Raw genomic sequence first — 24,113 nt, 5'->3', positions numbered from 1 at the left:
TATATAATTATATGTATAGAATGTAGCTGGCTAGGCTTACCTCGGAGTAATATATACAAAAAAATTAAAAATATATACCAAACGTAATTAATGAAGACATACATATATAATAATTAAATAAAGAAAACGGATTAGTCAAATTTTCTCTTGTGGAAGACCATCGATAACATTGGCACATATATAATTAAAACTACTCTTTGCTTGTTCGAATAAACAAAAAGCTACACACTTTGCATTATAATCATTCAATAAACAAAATATATATATTTTTTTTTAAAAAAAAACAAAAATCTTACATATATTTGATATATAAATTAAACCCACATGAGAGAGTCCAAAAAAATCAATGTCTCATCTCAAAGAGTGAATTTTCCTAATTATGGTAATTATACTTGGACTAAATAACATATATATGATTTTTTTTGGGGTGTCACTGTCAGTAAAATCTTTAAGCAAGATAAAGATCGTCAATGAAAATGAATATGGAATATATATTATAAAGAATAATGGAATATATATATATATATAAATCTTGATGAATAAAATTTTGTGTTTCTTGATCGATCAGCAGAAGCTCCACAAAGGAATGTCGCTTTCTTCATATTGATCTTCCATAAATTGTGGATCAAACAAGCTTGTACACCCATTGTAAAGCATCTGATCAATGTTTGGCGATTGTAGACCGTCGAAGTTGTACCAAGATTCCATCATAGCCATTGATTGATCGATATGAGAAATAACACCACCCTGCTGTTGCTGATGATAATCATAATTAGTCATATCGATGTGGGAACCAAATGAACCCCTCAAAGAAGCTTCATCATCAACCAGATCAAACGGAGATGAGACCGCCGATGAAGACGACGAAGACGGCGACGGAGATGAAGAAGTGGCGGCAGTTGTAGTAGCAGTAGTAGTGGCAGCAGGAGCAGCGGTGGCAGTAGCGGTATTGATACTAATAATGTCGTTAACGAAAGTCGTCGTTGTCGTATTGGCAGCAGCTGCGGCGACTCTCTGGATGGACTTTGGGGACAAAACGACATCGTTTGGGATCATGTTCTGATGAGAAGAGATAGTAGTACTACTGAGAGGGAAGTTGAGATTGGCGGAAGATCCTTTGAGGCACAACAAAGCGGCGTCGTATGCTCTAGCTGCAGCCTCAGCCGTTGAATAGGAGCCTAACCATATTCTGGTCTTCTGATTAGGTGCCCTTATTTCAGAGACCCAAGAGCCCCAGGTTCTCATTCTTACACCCTTGTACTTCTTCTTCCCAATCGTCAATGGCGTTGGCTTCAATGGGTTTTGCTCCATTTTCTTTTCCGTCTTCACCATGGCTCCGAAACTTGGATCCAAATATTCTTGTAATAAGAAACAAAGTGAAACAATAGCAGAAGCAGCAGTAGTAGCAACAGTAGTATTAGTGAGTTTTGTAACGAAGTACTAAACTTGTGATCAAGGCTTTGTGTAGCGTTTTGGAAGATTGTGTTGAAGTTTTCTTATTGTAGAGGACAGGAACTCATTTTGAGGGTGGAAATGTTGGTATTTATAGATATGGAACTCTGAGATCTCTCTCTCTCTCTTACCCCAGTGGAGAACTGGTAATAGAAATGGTAGTGTAGTACTTTTTTTTTTGAATATGATAATGCGTGACAGATATATTTTAGTTTATGTAAATGGGAATAGAAAATAATTTTGAAAATGACTTTGCTGTCCTCATGCTTATGAAAATAGAAATGATTCATTAATTACTATTTGCTACATAATCTTTTATTTAATTAAGATAGAGAAAGGGGTGGTTGGAAAATTACTTTCAAGCAACCTGGTTGTGTAAGGGAAATATAAAATTTAATTTCTTGATGAGTTCTAAAATTACTGAAGTATTCATTGACTCCAAAGCAATTCTACGATCACTGGCAATTTTTTCGAAAATGAATGTTTGTAAATTTTCTTGTAATCCCATTCAATGCAATATTTTTATTTCTATATAAAATATCAATGGGAAAATACTAATATGGCTCATGTGTTTTGTCCGAATACTCGATCGGCCCTTATATTTTGTTAAATGGCAAAATGGACCACGTGTTTTGTAAAATAGAATAAAATGATACCCTCAACCCGATGTTGGTCAAACAATTTTTCAATATGACTAAAATACCCTTAGATTTCTGAATTAATAAATTTATTAAATAATGAAAATATATTTTAATTTTCTTTTCTCTCTCCTCTCTTTTCTGTTCCCGGTCTTCTCCTTTTTTTCTCTTCTGTTCTTCCCATCCACGAACCCAAACCCAGCCCCAAGCCCCATCAGCGAACCCAAGCGCTCCGCCCCATCAGCGAACCCAAGCGCTCCGCCCCATCTGACACGCACCTCTGTGCTTTCAAGCACCCAAAAGCAGAACCCATCTAAGAGCCCCAACCCATGCTTCATTCCAAGCTGCGGCAACCAAGCGCGCAAACCCCCTATGACCCCAGGCGTGCGGTTCTGAGCACCCACATCTGAGAGAACCCATGTGAGTTTCAATCAGCCCACGTGTGGCATCCCAGCCCACAAAGATATGCGAGGGTCTAACGACGGTGGGTCCGTGTTTTCAAGGGTCGAAGGCCATGGAAGAGAGATGAGGCTATGTTTTTCATGATTTCTGGAAAGAAGTGGAAGGTGCCAACGGGATAGAGTGAGCAGATTTGTGAACTCAGGTTTCAATTTGTAAAAAAAATGAAAAGCTAAACCAAGATATGATTAGATACTGCATTTTATTGTTAGATTATTTGAATAATTTGTTTGCTATGAATTTGAGTTTTGATTGCAATTTTTTGGTTGGTATTCTTGTTGTTCTTGATTTAATTTTAGTTATGTGTTAGCTTAATATGCTTCACCTTGAATTGGGGCTTGAATGGTTCTTCGGTTTGTTGAGCTTAAGATTCTTGGTTGAATCTGACTGTTGATTTAATATAAGGATGGGGAATTTGAAGTACCTAAGATTTTTCGATTTTGATTTGTGAATATAAAGATATGAAATCAGGAGGTTTTTGGATAGAATTTTTGTTCTCTAGGATTTTGAATTTGATTTTGATTTTTTATTGTGAATCTATGTTTGAATTTTGGTTTAGTTTCAATTTGATTTTTTTTAATTAGTTTAATAGTTAAAATAGTTTTTTATTTTAAAATCAATTTAATTTATTTTAAATATTTAACTAATTCTTAACTTAATAAAACTATGGATATTTGCATCATATTTTAAAAAAATGTTTTATCTAAATTGGGCTCTTATTATCATATTATTTTATTTTGCAAAACAGATGGTCTGTTTTGTTATTTAAGAAAACATAGAGGTCAATCAAATATTCAGACAAAATATAAGGACGAAAATTATATTTTGCCAATATTAATTATGATTTTGGCCTTATTATTTGTTGTACTATCTTGTATGAAATAGCTTGTGTTGGTCAAAACATTGACACTCAATAAAACTTTTTAATTTGTTGGGCAGTCACACAATTGCATGATTTAAAGAGAAAAAACAGCTTAAAAGTGCAATAAATTCAAAAATAATAACTGTAACCGTGTAAGGAAAACTGAAAATTAAAAAAATAAAAAGAAAGGAAAGGAAAAAAGAAGGCAAATATGAACAATGCAACCTGTAACCCACATGCTCAAATCAGATTCCAAGTAAAAGGAAATTTTATTATTAAATGCTTCTTCTATAGAGTTTCCGACTTACCCAACAAGTCACTCCTTTCCACAGTTGACAACCCAACAATAGTTTTTTTTTTTTTTTTTTTTTTTTTTATGTTTGCCATTTTTAGAAAATTATTCAGAAAATAATTGAGGGGCGTTTTAGTAATTTACTCCAATGTGTTTCCCAAATCTTAATGATATATAATAAATTAGTTTTATTAGGGAAAAAAATATCATCGGATTCTCCAGTTTAGGCAGCTTCCAGGATCTAATGTAAGGCTTGCTAGCGAGCCTTTTCAGTCTGGCTGTTATGCAAAAACAACAAAAATATAATTACACCCACGCGTAGTTAGATAGATAATAACATAGATATAGATATAGATATTAATATTAAGCCATACAATTTTTAAATATTTATATTATTGTTATGATATTTTGATTTTGCTTATGTAATGTAAATAATGATACACACAGACCACAGCTGTGTTTTCCCTGTCGCGCAGCTCCGAAACCGCGTCATGCAAATCTCTCTCTCTCTCATCAACTTCCTTTTAAATAAATAGAAGAGAGAGAGAGAAACATGTCTCAACTGTTTTTATTGTTTTGCTTAGTTGCTTACGCCTGCAATACTTGACTTTTGCTATTCTCTCACTTATCACACTACCTAATAGTAAGAGCACTGGTGTCCCGTACCACTTTAATATTGATTTGTACAATTTTGTATTGAGTCGATGATATTTTATTTTAAATTAAAATATATAAAATTTGATGATATTAAATTGTATCTATGTCAAGTTAAAATGTGTTAGACACTATTAATGTCTTTTAGTAATACTCAATTGCAATACGTACCTCTTTCTCGTTTTATTTTAGCTAGTCGAACTATGCGAGATTCTCTACTATAGTACACCCATTGCCAACAAAAAGGAAAAAAATTCATGTACAATTTTAATGCCTCCAAATTACGCTTATGTATGTAATCAGAATTCATTTTAAATTAATTAAAATTAATTACTATGAGAAGAGACGTTTATAATAAAGTTTTGTAATTGGACAGTTTCAAATTATGGAACATGAACATTATTAAGCAAAAGATAGGTCAGAATTTGATAAATATATATATATACTAAAGTGTAGAAAAGAATTCAATTTAAAAAATAAAATCTCTTTTAATTTAAAGCTATATTGGGATAGCTAGACACATGCACACACATGCATGGAGTAGTACTACATGGACGATCGATGTGGGAATCATTACTGCACACAGAGCTTTTTACTTAATTTATTGAAAATATAGGCCTACAGCGACGACAAGGGCGATAAATTTGGAGGGAACTAAAGGGGGTAACATGGAAAATCCCTCAAAAAAAAATTCATACTGCGACGACATGTCGTTGCTGTAGGACCAAGGGAAAAAATTGGAGGGAAAGTGAACAGGCCCTTGAAAAAATATCAGGTATATAGCGACGACAAGGTACCGAAAAAAAGGAGGGCAAATAGATCGCCAAGAAAATTCTGCCAAATTGTGGCATGAAATAGCGACATCATGTCGTTGCTATAGAGACCAAAATCTATTCACTGAAATGGTTCGTGCTATTTATAGCAACGACATGTCGTCGCTTTAGAGTCCGAAAAAAATGGAGGGAAAATTGACCGCCAAGAAGTATCAATCAAAGTTGTTGTCAATATAGGTTCCAAAAACTCTTAATTTAAACAGTGCGTTCTGTCTCCAGCGACGATTTTGGGTATTGTCTATAGCGACGACATGTCGTCACTATAGAGTCCCTCATCATTAACCCCAACCTGAGCCCCTTTCTTCCCCATTTTCCTAAACTCTGAAAAACCATAGACGAATTTGGGTGATTTTCGCCATTCTGCACCGCCCAGCGCCCTTGTAGGCGATTTTCAGGCCAATTTTGGCCCCCATTTCTTCAAGTAAGTGTATTTAAAACCCTTTTTTTTTTGTATTTTGTTCTTTAAAATGAATTTTTTTTATCAATATTTATATGATTTTTTGTTAATTGTAAAAATGGGTTTGTGATAGTTTTTTTCTTCAAATTGTGCAAGAATTTGAGCCTCTATGTTGGTTGGATCTGTTGGGAATTGTGCCATTAAAGCAATTGTAGTTGACAAAGGTTTTAATGAAATGAATAAATGAATTGAATTATTGTGTATATGTAGCTTATATACTATATTATTGTTAATAATATTAAGTAAATATTAGATTATTCCCAAGTTCATCTATGTGGTCTCAATCTCATATTGGTATGAGAGGATCGAGATTGAGATAATGGACTTAAATAGTTTGCAGCAAAATAAAGTTGTGTAATATTTAGGTTAATTACTGCTAGTATAGTCCACTAGTATTATGAATACATGTGATCTAGATTCGGGTTGCTAATGTAGTAGGACACTTTAGTGGATGTACTTTGCATACTGAGAGTATGTAGAACTGGACCAGATGTGATTTGATAATACTTGTTTAAATACTATTTCATAGTATTATAAAACACATAAAATGATGATCATATACAAACTAATCTTAATCCTAAAGTTACTATGAACTCTCATATATGTCATCTGATCATTTGATTCATGCATTACGGTTTGTCAGAATGATCAGGCTAAGAGCTATTGTTTTGGGGACTCAATGATGTATATGGCTGGGGATATAGCTTAACAGATATGAAATTTATACATTCTTATAGATTGAATGATGGTTCCCTATTGGGTTGACTTTTGGAACTGAAAATGTTATTGACATCAAATTCATAATCAGATTATGAATTAACCTTCACTAGTAAAGTCAATGGTACACAAGGAATCAAGATACAATTAAAAGGATAAAACGGTAATTTTATTCCCACTTAATTATGAATTATCAATAGATGAATAATTTGTATGAAATGATTATATCAATGGACACTTTATAGTTACAATAAAGTACTCGGTAAATATATGTCATTAATTCTCAAGAGTGCAGTCTCATATTTATAGTGGAATAATCATGAGATTAATAAATATGATTATTGAACAAAGAGTTTTGGTTAATAATCTATTATTTATTGGAGCTTGAAATTATTGGTTCATAGGTCCCAGGGGCGACTCTATCAATACTATTCAAGGTAAGAGATGATACAATGATCAAACTATGAATATGCTATTTGAGAGAATATTTATTCTTTGAGATAAATATGCAATTATGTGATAATTGAAGTTGCACAATTTATTATTGCATTAGTGCAATTTTCAAAATTGTGTAGAAATAAAAGAAATTGATTTTAATCAATTATTTTATTTAAATGAGAAATGATAAATATAGATAGTCAAAATTAGTTTTGATTATTATATTTATTTAATTAATAATAAGATAATAATGAAAATTCAAATTTTTAATTTTGAATTTTGAAATTTAAGTTGTTATCTTTTTCCTTAAAAAAGATGATACTTTATTTGAATTATTAATTAATTAAAATAAATAGGCATGAAAAATCAAATCTCCTTATTTTAGGGAGGTGTTACACGCATAGGGCTTCCTGGACTGCCCTATGTGTGTACCACTATTGATAATGATCAATTATTGGATTTTTCATTTAATTAATTAATTAATTAAACATTTTAAAAATGGTTTTAAAATGGAATGTAAGACTTTGTCTTCGATTATCATTTATTTTATTATTATTAAAATGATCAATTTTATTTGATTATTATTATTATGATAATAATAACTATATATTCTATATGATAGAAAATAGGAGTATGATTTTTAAAAAAGAAGCATAAGTAAAAGAAATCATCTTTTTCTCACAAAAGAAAAAAAAAACCTTTCTCTCTAGCCTATAATCAAGAGTCTCATGTGTTGAGAATACTATTGATTCACAAATTTGATTCATGTTCTCTATGTGCCCACCCACATCTTGAGGTGCAGAGAATGTCTTGGAAGATTTTGGTATGAGTACTCTAGCGAGAATAGGAAAATCGAAATATATTCTAAAAGATTCAATGATTCTTAATAGGCTACTAGAGGCAAATCATTTCGTATTATTTTTTAAGTATACATATTTTTGTTGATTAACATATTGCATATTAAAGGATCCTCATATAAAATTGTTTATATGAAGATTTTTTTTTTGTTGTTGTATATAATACTATCATTACCGCAATTTTTGCTGCGCACTAGAAACAATTCCTAACAGGATCATCCTCTTCCTATTAGGTATTGTTTTTATGTTTTGGCAATTGATGCATTTGTTTGGTAATTATGTAATTGATTAATATGGATAGTGTTAATTTTTATTTTTTATTTTTAATTTCAAATTTGAATTTAAAGAGTTGAAGCATTAATAGAGGTATATATGGAATTTTATTTATTTTTACTTTATTTTATTATTTTTGGTTGTATATGTATATGTTTATTTTTTTTATCTATGTATGTGTATATAAATTAATATGAATGTGTTATATGTATATGTTTATTTTAAGAAAATGTTGATTGTTTATGTTGATGAAAAACTTTTTCATAGATTAATATATATGCTAATTTAATTTAACTTTGGTTATAAAAAAGTTAATTTGACATAAAAAAGTTTGATACTTGCTTAATTTTTTATTGTAATAAAATTAAATATTACAATAAATGATTGAGAGATTAATTGAGAGTTTAAATGATTTTATTCAATTTTATGTATGTTGTGGGATTGATTTTATATTTTTATGCAGATTTTAATTTTTGGTATAGGTTTGATTACATTTATTATGCTTTCAAAATTTTAGCAGATTTAGAAAATTTAATTAATTTTAAAGCAATAAAATGAAAAAGAATAAAAACAATTATAGAGAAGAAATTAAAATAATAATTTTGAGTATAAAACTTTATTATCAATTTAAAAAAATAAAAAGTGGACATTAAAATAATAATTTGATAATACTATATAATAAATTAATAATAATCATTAATGGTAAATTAATAAATTTATAATTAAATATTTGTTTATATAATTTATTTTATAATATATTCATAAAATTTGATAATATATAATCATTAAATTTAATAATTTATTCATAAGATTATATAAGATATCATAATTTACTTTAAAAATTTAGTACTTTGGGTATTAAAAAAATTTACCAAATAAATGTAGTGTTTATTATTATCACATTGTGATAATTTATTTTTCACTTAAACCAATTATGACGATTGATAAGAGGTTGATAACTAATTGACGGCGTAACTCTGATGAGTTTTGGAATAGTCTTCAAACATTTATACAAATGGGCAAGAATCATGTGAATTCTTCGGGAGAAGTGAGGTGCCCATGCAATCAGTGTGTGAATATGCTGAGTCACTGGATTTGGTAGAGGCTCACATACACAAATATGTGTTTCTGCAGCGATATGTAAAGTGGACTTACCATGGTGAAGTTGATATTCATCAAGTAGTGGATGATAGGGCACCAGTGACAGATGAGATGATTGACATCATCGATGATGTTATTGGTGAACAAGACGCTAACGAAGAAGGCGTAAATGAAGGAATTTCAAATGGTGGTGGCAAATAGTGTGGAGAATCAATTTGATGATCTGTTTCAAGAGGTCGAAGCTGAGTTATACCCTAGTTGTACTTGGTTGTCTTTCTTAAACTTCTTGGCTAAGATGATCCACATGAAGGTTATGTATAAATAGACAAATAGTTCATTTGATGAACTTTTGAAGTTTATGAAATTTGCATTCCCGAAGGAGAATAAGATTTTGGCTTCATACTATGAATCTAAGAAAAAAATGAGGAAGTTAGGGTTAGGTTATCAATCAATTCATACTTGTAAGTACAGCTGTTGTTTGTTATGGAAGGAGAATTCCCAAAAACAGAGTTGTCATGTATGTGGTGAGAGCAGAGGGGTTGACAAAGACACAAAGGGGAAAAAGTCGCCCAGAAAGTGTTGCGGTACTTCCCTTTGACTCCTAGGCTGAAGCGTCTTTATGGTTCAAGACATACAACAAAGGATATGACTTGGCATAGTACAGGACGATCGAAAGAAGATGGTGTGATGCACCATCATGTTGATGGGGGTGCTTGGAAACAATTTGATTCCAGATATCCAGATTTTGTCAAGAACCCAGAAACGTTCGATTGGGTTTGGTTGATGATGGTTTTAATCCATTTGTTAAAATGAGTCTGTCTTACAACATGTGGCCGGTAATATTCTGCACATACAATATGCCTCATTGGTTATGCATGAAAGAGTCATTATCCATGCTGACCTTATTGATTCTTGGTCTGAAATCCCTTGGGAAGGACATGGATGTCTTTTTTAGGCCCATGGTAAACGACTTAAAAATGTTGTGGGATGAAGGAGTTCAAACCAGAGACGTTGCAACGAACAGTGTATTCAAAATGTGTGCAACATTATTATGGACTATCAATGATTTTCCACTTCATAGTAGTTTGTCTGGTTGGAGTGGCCAATGATATATGACATGTCCTACATGCAACGAAGACACTCATTCATGTCGTGTAATTGGGAAGACAGTTTATGTTGGTTATAGAAGATTCTTATCTTCCACACATAAGTGGAGGAATAATGTCTTGTTTGATGGGAAATATGAAAAAATACATCCTCCAAGAAAATTTAGCAGTCAAGATATACTCCAACACTTAGCACATGTTTTAATTTGTTTGCCGGGTAAACATGTCAGTTTCAGAGCTGTGAAAAGAAAGCGAGATCCAAAAGAGCTAATTTGGAGTAAAAAGAGAATTTTCTTTGAACTTGATTACTGGTCCGAACTTGAACTGAAGCACAATTTAGATGTTATGAATGTGGAGAAAAAAGTTTGTGACAGTTTACTCGGTACTTTTCTTATGAATGAAAAATCTAAAGACGCCATCAACGCACAAGTAGACTTGAAGAACTGGGGTATCCGAGAAGAGTTGCACCTCAAGGAAGACGATTCCAAGTTTATCAAACCACATCCTATCTACTCTTTCACACCGGATGATAGACGATTTTTTTGTCAGTTAAAGGAGTTAGACTTCCTGATGGCTTCGATTCAAATTTCTCTAAGAAAGTAACTGACAATGATGGCGACATCACTCGGTTGAAATCTCATGATTGTTACATTCTTATGCAATGTCTATTGCAAGTAGGAGTTCAAGGCTATTTGGATAAGTCTATTTTGAAGACAATCATTGAGCTTTAAAAAAAAATTAAGCAAATTTGTGCTTGTACATTGGTTGTTAAGGGCATGGAGAACACAAAAGATAAAATATTACAAATTTTGTGCAAGTTGGAGTTAATTATTCCTCCAGTCTTTTCGGACATAATGATTCATTTAATTCTTCATTTACCACAAGAAGCTATCATCGGAGGACCAGTTTATATGAGGTGGATGTATCTGTTTGAAAGATATATAAAGAAGTTGAAAAATTATGTTAGGAATAAGACGCGCCCTGAAGGTTCTATAGCGAAAGGTTATGTTGCTGATGAAGCTTTGACATTTTTGTTCGCAATATCTTCAAGGCGTAGAGACTAAATTTAATCGTCTAGTAAGAAATGAGGATATTGTTATTCCTAAGAGACATTTGTATGTTTTTTAATCACAATGTCATCCAAGTAGTAAAATGAAAATCATATCCCTTGACTATCTTCATTAAAAAGAAGCTGAGCGGTTTGTACTCAACAAGTGTCCTGAAATCCAACCATATATTGAGTAAGTAGTTCAATACATATGTGAATTCATTAAAATAAATTCATATCCAACTGTTATCTAACCTTCATTCTTGCTCTACAGTGAATGCCTTCGAGAAAATCCAAATATAAAGCTTCAAAAATATTTCCCTAGCTGATTTAAAATGATGGTAAATGATCGAAACTAGAATTCTTATGAAATTCCAACAGATTAATACTCATCTCATTGTGTATTTTTTTTTTTTTTTTGTGTTCAACTAAATAGATGTATCATTTGCGACAAGGCGAGTCAACTGAGTGTACCGATGAATTATTTGCTTTAGCAAACGGGTTGAATCAGAATGCATACTCCTACACTACTTGCATTGTTAACGTTGTGAAGTTTTTGGTGTATAGTCATGACCAAGGATGTACCATTCAAAATAGTGGAGTTTTGGTGCTAGGAATCGATGGTTTCACTTTCTATGGCCAACTTGATGAGATTGTAGAGTTATGCTATTCTCATGGTTACTCGGTAGTATTGTTTCGATGTAAATGGTTAACCATCGATGTAAGCAAGGGTCAAAATGTGACTGAGAATAACATCTCCAGTATCATGGTTAATTCTAAATGGTACAAGAACAAGGAGTTTATTCTCGTCACTCAAGCAAAACAAGTTTTCCACTTGGAAGATCCTTCAAGAAACAAAAAATTGAGGGTAGTAGAAGAAGTTAATCTTCGAAAGATCTGGGATCATCCAAGTATCCATGATGATAATGAGGTTGATGTGGTGCATGATAGTACTTCATCAAATTTTGTACTTAATGTGGAATTATGAGAGTTGGAGGTTATGACTTTCGATCGTCCTGGTCACACTAGCATAATTGGCATAACATCTCGATCTGTTCCAAATGTGGATGATTTTATCAACGACGATGAAGATGAAGAAATTAGTGAGGATGATGTAGAAAGTACAAGTGATGATCCAGGAATCAACGTTGATGAGGAATAATATTTTCTTCTGAATATTTTTATTGTAACTTTAATGTGGATGATAGTTTCCAATGCATAATAAACAGTTTAATGTGGATGTTTTCATTTCAATAGTTTATAATCAGTATTTAACTTTAATGTGGATTTTATTACTATTATTTTATGACTGATTTTAATGTAATAATTATTTAAACTATAAAGATATGTCTGCTAGTATTGCTCATTCTCAAGGCGGTGATGGAGCAAGTAATCCTCTTCCAGGTCCTTCGCAGGTACCCACTTCCTGTGAGACAGGTAATATAATATAATTAGTCAATGTTTTATATAAATGAAAATTGCTATTATTTTATTTAATCTAATTTTATTGTTGACTTAAAATATGCAACACCTGTCCCAAGAAAGAGAGGTCCATCTTGATCCAAAAATTTGGAGCAGCTCGTGCAAGACAATAAATGCTCGTTGAAACTAGATTTCGATCTAAAGAAGGGAACCTACAAAGCAATTGGTGATCATGGGACATTGTTCACAAGGCTTATTGGTAACCTTATTGGTCACCATGTGCTATTATATTATGACTCATGGCAGAGTGTTCCTGATGCAGACAAGTTTTTTATTATGGGAAAAATTGAGGTAAATTTATAAAGATATTCGCATGTAATGTTTGTTATAATTTCAAAATTCTAACAAGTTTTTATTTTTTTGAAGGAATATTTCATTCTCCCGAGAGATCTCCCCAAGTGGCGATTGATATTGACGACATTGAGTGGAAGTTTCAGGATCGCTACAAATATAGAAAAGGTCGAAAGAAAAAACATTTCAATGAACATGGGGGATATGATGATATCGAGACAGCCAAAAAGAAACCACCGAAGGACATGGACAATGACAGTTGGCAGAAGTGTGTTAACCTCTTCACCTCTCCACAGTACATGGCATGCTCAAAGGCAAATGCTACCAACAGAGCAAAACAGAAGTATCCAAGTCTCCATGGATCGACCTCTTATGCTTATGCTCGATTTAAGAAGGTAAATAAAAATATGTAGATAGTTTGAAGTATTTTCAGTTATCTTAATAATAATTTAATTATTTAACTGATATGTTGTTATATTTTATTTTCTAAAGATGAATCCTTAAACCAAGGATCTACCCAGCATTATTGATATGTTTCTATGACATGCACAATCATCCAACACGTGGATTGGTGAACACGAATGCTAAGGATGCATATGTAAGTAACTTTCTAAATTTTGTATATATGTTTATTAATTAATTATATTATGTATTATTTGTATTGTTTCAAAACTGCAGGATGCCTTGCAACAAGAAGTTCAGATGCAAACGCAATCACAATCCTGATCTGAATCTTCAGCAGGAAGTGTCTCTATCGATGAGACATAAGTCGTCTAGAAGGTATTTAGTCAACGTCGTGGCCACAACTGAGGTATTGGACACAAGTTGAAGGGCACTAGTTCCTTTGCCACCGGCGCCACTAGAGCCTCTTTGCAATCAGAGGTATCACCATTTACGTCGACCACAGTCTGCCCTCCAATGGTACCAACTAAGGTTTTCTAGTCAATGGTTCAACACTTCAGTCAAGCCATGATGACCAAGAACAAAAACTTTCTCCAAATGCAATAATTTAGGCAAACTTCCAACCCGAATACTCCAATCCTGCAATTTCAACCTGTGAACTTGGACATGAATATGATCCAGTCCATGATGGCGAACTTTCCACGCTCGAGGTAAATTCCACCACAGCAAGCACCCCAGCAGGCACCACAACAACCCGACGATGATGATGACTTTGAGATTGATTTAGATGACATTTAGTTTGGTTGTGTTATGATTTTAAACTTATTAATATTTTGTATTATTTTTTACATTTTGAAGACTACTTACTTTTGTACTAAGTTTAACTAAATTATTTTTTATTTTGATTTCATATTAATATAATTTCTATTAAATATTTATAATTTTTATTAATATTAAATTAGATTTTTATTAAATAAATTAGTTTTATTTATAATTATATTTAATTATTATTAAAATGATTTTTTAAAAAGTAAATAAACCTACAGCGACACAAGTAATTGTAGTAGAGTGCATGTAGAACACGAAATACTGAGATTTCGTGACCCTACTACGATTGTATGTCGTCGCAGTAGGTTCGTGAACTACACCTCTATTATGCGACGATATGTCGTCGCAGTAGGTTTGTGACCTGCACCTCTATTCTGCAATGATATGTCATCGACGTAGAGTGTGGGGTTCACAAACCTACAACGATGACATGCGGTCGTAGTAGGAGTTCTTAAAATTCAAATTTTAAAAAATTTCATGGGCCTACTTCGACGACATATCGTCGCAATAGAACATTTCGACAAAAAAAAAAGAGATTTCCTACTGCGATCGACATGTCGTCATTGTAGCAAAACCTTATTGCGACAATGACACGTTGTCATCGTTGTAGGAGCGTACACTTACAGATCTACAGTGATGACTTTTTAGCGACGACAAGTCGTCACAGTACAGCTTCAACAATGACTTATGGATCTACAGCAACGACAAAAGTCATCGCTGTAGACCTTTTTTCCTGTAGTGTTGGTTTTTGTAGTAGTGACTCTTACATCTTGATCCTTACAACAAGAATTCCTAGCTAGAGTGAGAAAGAGCTCCCTATCACTATTCAAAAAATTTACAACCCACTTAATTAAAATTTGAAAAAATTGACAAAAATACAACTAGAAAACCTCAGCGTTTCTCTAACTCGACCAATTATTGCATTAAGCAAGTTGGGAATCAGTGCCTACACACCCAATGTCACCTGACCTGCTCAATTAAACTTTTTATATATAATATTACTGATTTTATAATTTATGATCTTTATTTAAAAAAAAAATTAAAAAGACTTAATTGAATTTTATCTCATAATTGAAACAATTAATTTTATAAATTAATCTAGAATAATATTTTATTTTTGTAATAAATCTAAACTAATTTATAATAAAATGTATTTTTTTTTCTTTTTGAATTTATCTTAGGCCTTTCATTTATGTTAATGTTTAATCTTCAAATATAATTATTTTTACATTTTTTATTGAATTTGAAAATTGAAATATTTTACGGGAAAAAAAATCTAATCTGCCCAACCTATTAGTTGGATCAGATAAAACTTTTGATTGGTTGAGTAAGTGGGATTGGAATGGTGAAAAAATTTCTCTAACCCAACCGATGAATGACCCTAGAGCTCCCTCTTGTCCGTCTTGATATAGCCCTTCCCATAACATTAACAAAAACAAAATATTTCATATTCATTTCTTTTTTATGAAATTACAATTTTAATTTTATTTTCATAAAAAAAAACAAAGTGTTAAGTTCTTTATTCACATGCTAACATACGCTTACTATAAACATCTCTAATCCAAGTTTTAATTAGCAAAACAAATACAACTTAAATATACAAATCATCATTATTATCTTTAAAAAAAAATATTTACTGCAATTGAGGAAATGATGTCAGAAAGGAGAAATCAACGATGGAGAATGGTACGTTGGAGAGGGGTCGAGAGATAAGAAGAGATGGCGTTGGGAGAAGAAGGTTTGTTACTCTTTTATTTTGGCACATATATTGCGACGACATGTTATCAAATGACAATAATGCAAAAATTAAGATGTGCAGGTTGCTTGCCTATTTTTACACATGTATTACAACAACTTGTCATCACAATAGGTAATCATTTAAGAAAAAAAATAATAAGTTTTTTTGTTTTCTTTTGTATATTGTCATGAAAAATGTTATCGCAATAGATCATCACTGCAATATTATGAAAATTATTATCATTTTTATAAATTAAAAAAAAACTCTTATGAGTAATTGCCCAGTTTGGCTAATTTTTTTAGCTATTAGGATTAAAAAATTATTTTGGAGGTGTTTGGATAAAAAATAAAAAGTCATTTTTTAATTCAAATGTTTTTTTGGGAGAAGCTAGAGAACTTAGCTTATTCCAAAATGACTTTTAAGAAATTATTTTTTAAATTAAAATAATTTTTATCATTCCAAATTTACTCATATAAGATTTTTTTTATTGATATCCATACACTTTGAAAATAAGTTTTTATTAAAAAAAATCTTTATATAATAGTTATTTAAACAGAAATACAAGTCACACATTTTACTTATCAACGGTTTTTAGTTAAAAGTAAAATTTAGCCAAGAGAAAATACGAGAAAGATAACAATATTTACTTATTTCTTTTTTCTTCTCACTTTTCCAGACAATTTTATTTAATTCCTCATTGTTTCTGAAAATGTTCACTAGAATATGTATTTTTCTCCTCTCTTTTTTCATAGACAGAACTCAAGTTCCAAAAAAATTAGGCTTAGGGTTTAAATATTTTTTTTGTTCTCGTTAATTTCACCCTGAAGTTATATACTATATAAGCTTTTATGAGCTGTATTATACTCATAAATACCCCAACTTTTTAAGGATAAAATAAATTACTCTTGACAGAGTAGTAACAGGATTTTACATGTAAAGATAGAATTGTCATAAACAGCATAGAGAGTACTCTCTCGAGGCTTAACGTGAAGGGTGCATGTCTTTAAACTAATGGCTCGATTTTGTCTTAAAGCTATAGCTTGTTTATTAATATATTTCTTCTAAAAAAATCAAATAATAACTATATTTTTATATTACTTTAATTTGTACACTACCAAATATACTTATTATTGCATTGGATTCTATACTATGAACATTTCGTACTGTTTTACTAAACAACTAAGTGCATATTTAAAACAATAAAAAAACAAAATCTTACTTTTGCACATTTGTGACTACTATTAAGTCATTAAGTTGTAAGTAAAAAAAATGCTACAGAAAAAAGTTGTAAGTGAAAAATATTTAGTTTAAAAAATTACACTTTGTTAAGACCAACTAAATTTATTATAGTCATATAAACTTGATCATTTTATAAAAATTTAACCAGCATTGTTATTGCTGAAGGGAATTCACACATTTTGTCAACAAAAAAAAAACATCCCGAAAGGCATTAGCAACAACAATAACATTTGTCGTTGCTGAAAACCTTTAGTAATAGCATTTATTTATTGTTGTAAGACGACTTTTAACATGGAACCAATAGCAACCATATGGGGTGATGAAAATATAGTTGCTGCAAGATTTAGCAACGACAAACATTGTCGCTAATGTCCTAGTTTCTTGTAGTGATATATAAACAACAAATTAAAATGAAATATTATATTTTAGACAATATAAAATTTAGCGTTGACTTAAAATAGTTACATTCCGTCCAAAAAAACTTTAGCAATGCTCATTTTTATTTCTAATGTGATTTTGTAAATAAAATCCAAATAACATCTCCTAAAAGAAAAATTAATTTTTAAGTAATTAGTGAACATAGACCATATTTTTTTACGTTTATTTGCAATATTATCTTCTTTTGATAATTTTTAGTAAAATAAACTCTAGTGAGGATGTCAAATGTGTTAGATAGGGTGTCTAACATGCTTGAAAAGCTATTTTGTAAAGAAGTATCAAAATGAGATTGATATGCAAAGTGAATAAAAAAAGTTATTTTGTCAATCACCTTTTTCTTTTTATGAAATCTAGCAGAGATGTGTACGACGTCTAGAATCAAAATTTACCTCCAAATTTATTTAGAGGTTGTTACAGGAAAATCAAACAAGAATATTAACTCAAGTAAGTAATAAAATACCAATAATTAATTATTTAACATATTTTATCAATTTATTGTTAAAATTACAATACTGTGAGCATACTATCAAAATGTCAATAACACATTCAATGCTCATACTATCATTCAAGATCAAAGCATTTATTTAAAGCATTAATTATACAATGAAAAACATACCTTCAATGTTGGGCTTCCCATCTCCTTGAGCCTTGACCACTCTAAATCTGTAGAAAACACAAGAACAACCCTCAAAGAGAACAAAATGCAATAGAGAAGCTTATGGATAACATAACCCTCACCAAAATGTCACCCCTTAACTCCCAATTACCTCTTCATACATTATATGTATAATGCCCTATTACCCTAAGGGGTATAAGTGAGCTCATTATAATATGAGGTGGTAGACTATAGTTTAATGGACCAACACATAGTCATTAGGGTGCCACCATATGCATCTAATGCAATTAGTAAGTGTGAACCATCTCATTTATTAACAATTAATAGGCACTTCAATTAATGGTTGTGATTATGGAATAATGTTTGTGATTATATTAGTCCATATAATAATTCTAACATTCTCCCACTTGGACAATATAATCAAACCACCACAATATTGCCTAACACATATGACAATCAAATAAATCATAAATAATGTCATACCGATAGGATACATACATTACATATGACTTGGCTTTGTAGACATTTAAATACAATAACAACCATTAACTAACAAACCAAACATGCATGAGGTACGACAAATTGATACTATGCGCATTCATCTCATTTTGTACCTATCACTTCGATAAATAATATATATATATATATTAACAACAATAAGAAGTGACATCAAATATTATTATGCATATTCAAAACAAAACACAAGCTATAAGCAATCCATAAATAACAAAACTCCCACTGAGAGAAACAAGCTAGACTCCTGACAATCCCATTCAGGCAACATGCTCTAAAAACACACATATAGGTAAGTCTTTCGTTAGTGGGTCTGCTGACATGCTAGTGGTAGGCATATACTTAGTAGAAATGAGGGACTCATTGACTTTCTCTTTAAAAAAATAATACTTTATATCAATATGATTTGAGCGAGAAGTACTCCTAGTGTTCTTTGTTGTGGAGTTGTCACAATACAATTTCAGCGGCTCGAAATAGAGTCTACAACACTCAATGCTAAAATAAAATTCCGCAACCATATTGCTTGACAAGTAGCCTCATAACACGCCATATACTCTGCCTCCATCGTAGATGAAGCTGTGAGTGTCTTCTTGACACTTTTCCATGAAACAACTCCTCCAGCCATCATATAGATGTAGCTTGAAGTGGACTTTTTATCATCCACACATCCTACATAATCGGCGTCACTGAACCCAACAATATCAAGAGTGTCATCTCGGCGATAAGTCAACATATGATCCTTAGTACCCTGAAGATACCTCATGACTTTCTTAGCTGCTTTCCAATGACTAAGTCCAGGATCACTCAAGTATCTACCAAACACGCCGACAATAAAAGCAATACCAGGACGTGTGCATACCTGAACATAGATCAAGCTACCAACAAGTAACGCATAAAGAACGACTTTTATTTCAACTCTTCTTTATCATTTTGTGGACATTGAGCCTTTGAGAACTTGTCACCCTTCACTATTGGTGTCTTCCCAGGAGAACAAGCATGCATATTGAATATTTTCAAGATCCGATCAATGTAAGTCTTTTGAGACAAACGAAGAATACCATTAGCCCCATCTCGAAGAATTTGAATCCCAAGCACATATGAGGCCTCACCAAGATCATTCACGTCAAAGTGGCTAAACAACAGTTGTTTTGTCTCAGACAATAGGTCAGAATTATTAGATGCTAGCAGGATGTCATCAACATACAATACTAGAAAAATAAAGCTGCTCCCACTGACCTTCATGTATATACATTAATCTACTACATTCTCATTGAAGCCATTTGTAGTGACAATCATATCAAACTTGAGATACCATTACATTGATGCTTGTTTAAGCCTATAGATAGACTTCTTCATGAGCTTGCAAACCATGTGTTCTTTGCCAGACATTTCAAAACCAACATGTTGATTCATGTAAACATCTTCAAGCATATCTCCATTGAAGAAGGCAGTCCTTACATCTATTTGATTGAGTTCTAGATCGAAATGAACCACTATAGCCGTAATGATTCACAATGAATCATTGGTAGAAACAAGCGAAAATGTTTCTTTGAAATTAATGCCTTATCTCTGGCTATAACCTTTAGCCACAAGCCTAGTTTTATACCTTTCCACTTGGCCATTCGAGCCACGTTTAATCTTATACACCCATTTGCATCCAATGGATCTACAACCTTTGGGTAGTTCAAACAACTCCCAAACTTCATTTTGTGCGAAGAATCAACTCATCTTTCATTGTGTCCATCCACAACACAGATTGAGGAATATTCATGGCTTCTTGATAAGTGACTGGCTCAGAAGTGTCTCCCACATCAAACTCATGTTCCTGTAAATAGACAAGGTAGTCATCAGGAATAGCAGGCATGTGGGCTCTCTGTGATCTTCTCACCACAACTTCATCATCCCCAACATCAAGATTTTCACCTTGTTCTTGATTCTAAGGTTCATCATGAGTTTCTACTGGAATCTATTCAATCACAGGGTCATCAATAGGAGTGGAAGTGATAGGTACAGGGATAAAAATGTGTTCTTCCCTGAAAACAAATTCTCTTGACCCTTGACTTGAACCCAATTCATCTTCAAAATAGGCAGCTCTATCTGATTCTATAACTCTGGTGGTGTGAGATGGGCAATAAAATCTAGAACCCCTTGATCCAATGTTGTAGCCTACAAAATATCCACTAATGGTTTTTCAGATCAAGTTTCTTAGATTGTTGATTGTAGGGCCTCACTTTTGCTTTGCACCCCCAAACATGAAAATGACGTAAGCTTGGTTTCTTACTTGACCATAGCTCATAAGGCGTCTTTGGGACATACTTGCTGGGTACTTGATTCAAGATGTAAGTTGCAGTCTTTAATGCCTCATCCCATAAAATCTTTGGCAAACTAGAATGAATCAACATACATCGCACCATGTCAAGAAGAGTGTGATTTCTCCTTTCAGTGATTCTATTTTGTTGGGGTGTTCCTGACATTCTATATCTTGCATCAATGCCACATTCTTGTAAGTACATAGCGAAAGGCCCAGAGTTTCTTCCATTTTCATCATAACGCCCATACTACTCTCCACCTCTACCAGAATTAACAACCTTGATCCTTTTCCCTTTTTGAAGCTCAACATTCGTCTTAAAAACCTTAAACGCATCCAAAGATTAAGATTTTTCATGAATGAGCTCTACATGACCATATCAGATAAAGTCATCAATAAAGGTGATGAAGTATTTATAACCGCCCATGGCAGGTGGAATAACAATCCTGCGCACCTCTCTATTTTACACTTTCTAACATTGATAGTTAACTTTCCTTTAATGCAATCAACATTTGCAGAGAAATCTAAAAAATCCAGATCTTGAAGTACTCCATCTTTGACCAACCTTTCTGTTGACGCGGTTCTTCGCCAACAGGAAATTAAGAAAAGAAGAGAAAGGGATTAGTGCTTGTGTTGAACCGAAACAGATATATGATCTTAGGAAATGAAATGGTGGCTCAAAATATGTTTTTTGAGTGATTCAAAGGTTAAAATCCTTTACTCCACTAGTCAGTATTATTGTTGTATACTGGATATTTGATTACAGGGTCTTTCTTACAATATATCGTCCAACCTATTAACTCCCAAGGTCTCCATATTTACAGGAGAAGGCACCTGGGAAGTGGTAAGAAGGTCATCCCGTGACCTTCTTACCTATCATGTCAATTTTGTGACAATCATGACTAATTCCTAAACCTGACACATAAGTGTGGTCAAATCAATAGGTAATGAGATAATGGGTCGCATGGCCCAACCCAGTCGTGGGTGTCTGAATACGCACGTTCCTGCTGCGTGTCCGAGAAGTCAGGGATATATCAAACACGTGATGTTTGATATATGCACGTTTACCTTGCGTCGTTGACTAGCCTCCAACCCCAGCTCGTACTACGATCTGGGTACTAAACTCGACCTTTGGCCTTCAAAGCCCGGACTCCCTCCTTAAGTTACCAGAGGTGAACCCTCAGGTTACCTCGAGCTAAGGAGGTATGATCTTATGACGACAGCTCCAGTTTTGGGGATGTCCACGAGATAATCATGATTAGCTCGCAGCTCAGCTCGCTAATCAGCCCATGGGAAAATCAGGGCGTACATCTGCCCCCCAAGCCCCTGCTCGTGGTGTACGACGTCGTATAAGGCCACAGCAGGGACTTTTAGGCTTCCCCATGAACTCTTCACATTCCACATTTTACGCAGGCGCCTGATACGTGGAACATCATGGTTGGTGACGGTACGTCTTCCGAGAACCGCATTTAATGGCCTAGCCTATGCCCAGCCGTCGTTTCGTATTTCGAGTGGAGGGCCTTGGATCCTACATCAAGGCCATCCAGCGGCCCGTTTTACGTTCCCCTTCGCGTATATAACAGGGGTGGCCACCCTACGCATGGGCCACCATTTTATTTGAAATTTCTCAGAAACTCTCTCCTTCTTCTCTCTTCATCTTAGAAGAAAAACACCCTCTTCTTTGTGACTGCCATTCTCAGCGTTCAAGAAGCTCAGGCGTGAGGACTCCTTCAAAGCTTTGGAAACAAATACTCCGGCGAAGCTCCCACCTAGGCGACACCTTCATCCACCTCCCAACCAAACACTTTGTAAGTCCTCTGACCATGTGTGTTTTGAAAATATTTTTCACAGTAGCTTAGGTAAATATTTACTGTAGTCACATGCAAGGGTTTACTGGTTTTTGTGGGTACGAAGGGTGAAAGCCTTTTAGGTTAGGGTATTTTCGCTGTAGGAAATAGTTTTAGGAGTATGGCTTACAGGATGCATTTTCTGGGGAAAATTTCTGGGTAGGAGTTTTGGAATTTTGGGTGCAAAACCGGGTAGCTTAGGGGACACGCTTCACAGGCGGTTTTGCCTTTCATGCCTACTGGAACTTTCCCTCCAAGGCAAAATTTTAACCTGACCCTCCAGACACACGAATTCCGAGTAATCGGGGATCTGTTGGGAGCACAGGCGCGTGTTCATTGAACCGCGTGGTCTCACTTTCCACGGGCTGGGCTTATCTTAGCTCGTTCAAAGAACACTCCTTTTGACTCTTCCCTATGCTTAGGTCTCCTTTTCTGAAATCTTTTCTTTTGTTCGTTAGGCGACCAGATGGCACCGAAGAGGAACGCTCCAAAGAAGACCGTCGGTAGCTCGGCCTCTCAGCAAGAAAAAGGAAAGGTGGTGATGCCGGATTCCCCGATTCCCAACTTTGGGCCGGCAGTGGAGCAGGAGCTCGAGGTGGCTCCTGATGCATTCTTTGAGGCGGAGAGGATCGTCTCAAAGATTACCGACCAGACGAAGATCAACAAGCTATTCCTCTCCCACAACATCGGGCTGGGGAGAGCATCAGTGATTGCCCGACCTCCCGCGGAAGGCGAGCGGAGCTGCGCGCCGCTCGACGAGGAATTTGCGGCCTGGAGCGGCGAGCACTTCAAGGCGGGGGCCTTCCTCCCGCTGGACCAGTATTTTGCTGACGTCCTAAATTATGTGAAGTTGGCCCCATTTCAGCTCCCCCCCAACTCTTATCGGTTGTTGGCGGGGTTGAGATATTTATTTTTGAAGCACGAGTGGGAGGTCCCCACTCCTGCGGATATTTTGTATTTTTTCTGCCTCAAGGCCAGCCCGGATCAGCGGGGGTGAGGCGACGGGTTTTATTACTTGACCCGATTTCCCAACACGGCTGCGGTCATCGAGCTGCCCAGCCACCCCAATGACTTTAAGGATCAATTCTTCATGTCGACGGGGTTCAGAAACAGCGAGCTCCATTACTTCAATCGCCCTCGTAAGTGTTTTTCATCCTTAGCTCGTAAGTTAAGTATCGTTTAGCTCCTCATGTATCCCTTTCTGACTTAGATTGATCTTGTAGC

The 24,113-nt window shown here is 33.8% G+C and overlaps 1 protein-coding gene across 1 annotated transcript; it reads right to left on the bottom strand.

Annotated features, from left to right (window-relative positions):
• Positions 1–235: 235 nt before the first annotated feature.
• On the bottom strand, positions 236–1,558 carry LOC133803676 (ethylene-responsive transcription factor ERF014-like). Its single transcript, XM_062241791.1, has one exon. The coding sequence runs from the start codon at positions 1,330–1,332 to the stop codon at positions 565–567; it is 768 nt and encodes a 255-aa protein (XP_062097775.1). The 5' UTR covers positions 1,333–1,558; the 3' UTR covers positions 236–564.
• Between the last annotated feature and the right edge of the window lie 22,555 nt (positions 1,559–24,113).

Source organism: Humulus lupulus, chromosome X, assembly GCF_963169125.1.
Source record: "Humulus lupulus chromosome X, drHumLupu1.1, whole genome shotgun sequence".
Lineage (NCBI taxonomy): Eukaryota > Viridiplantae > Streptophyta > Magnoliopsida > Rosales > Cannabaceae > Humulus > Humulus lupulus.
This window is presented reverse-complemented; position numbering and strand designations above follow the sequence as displayed.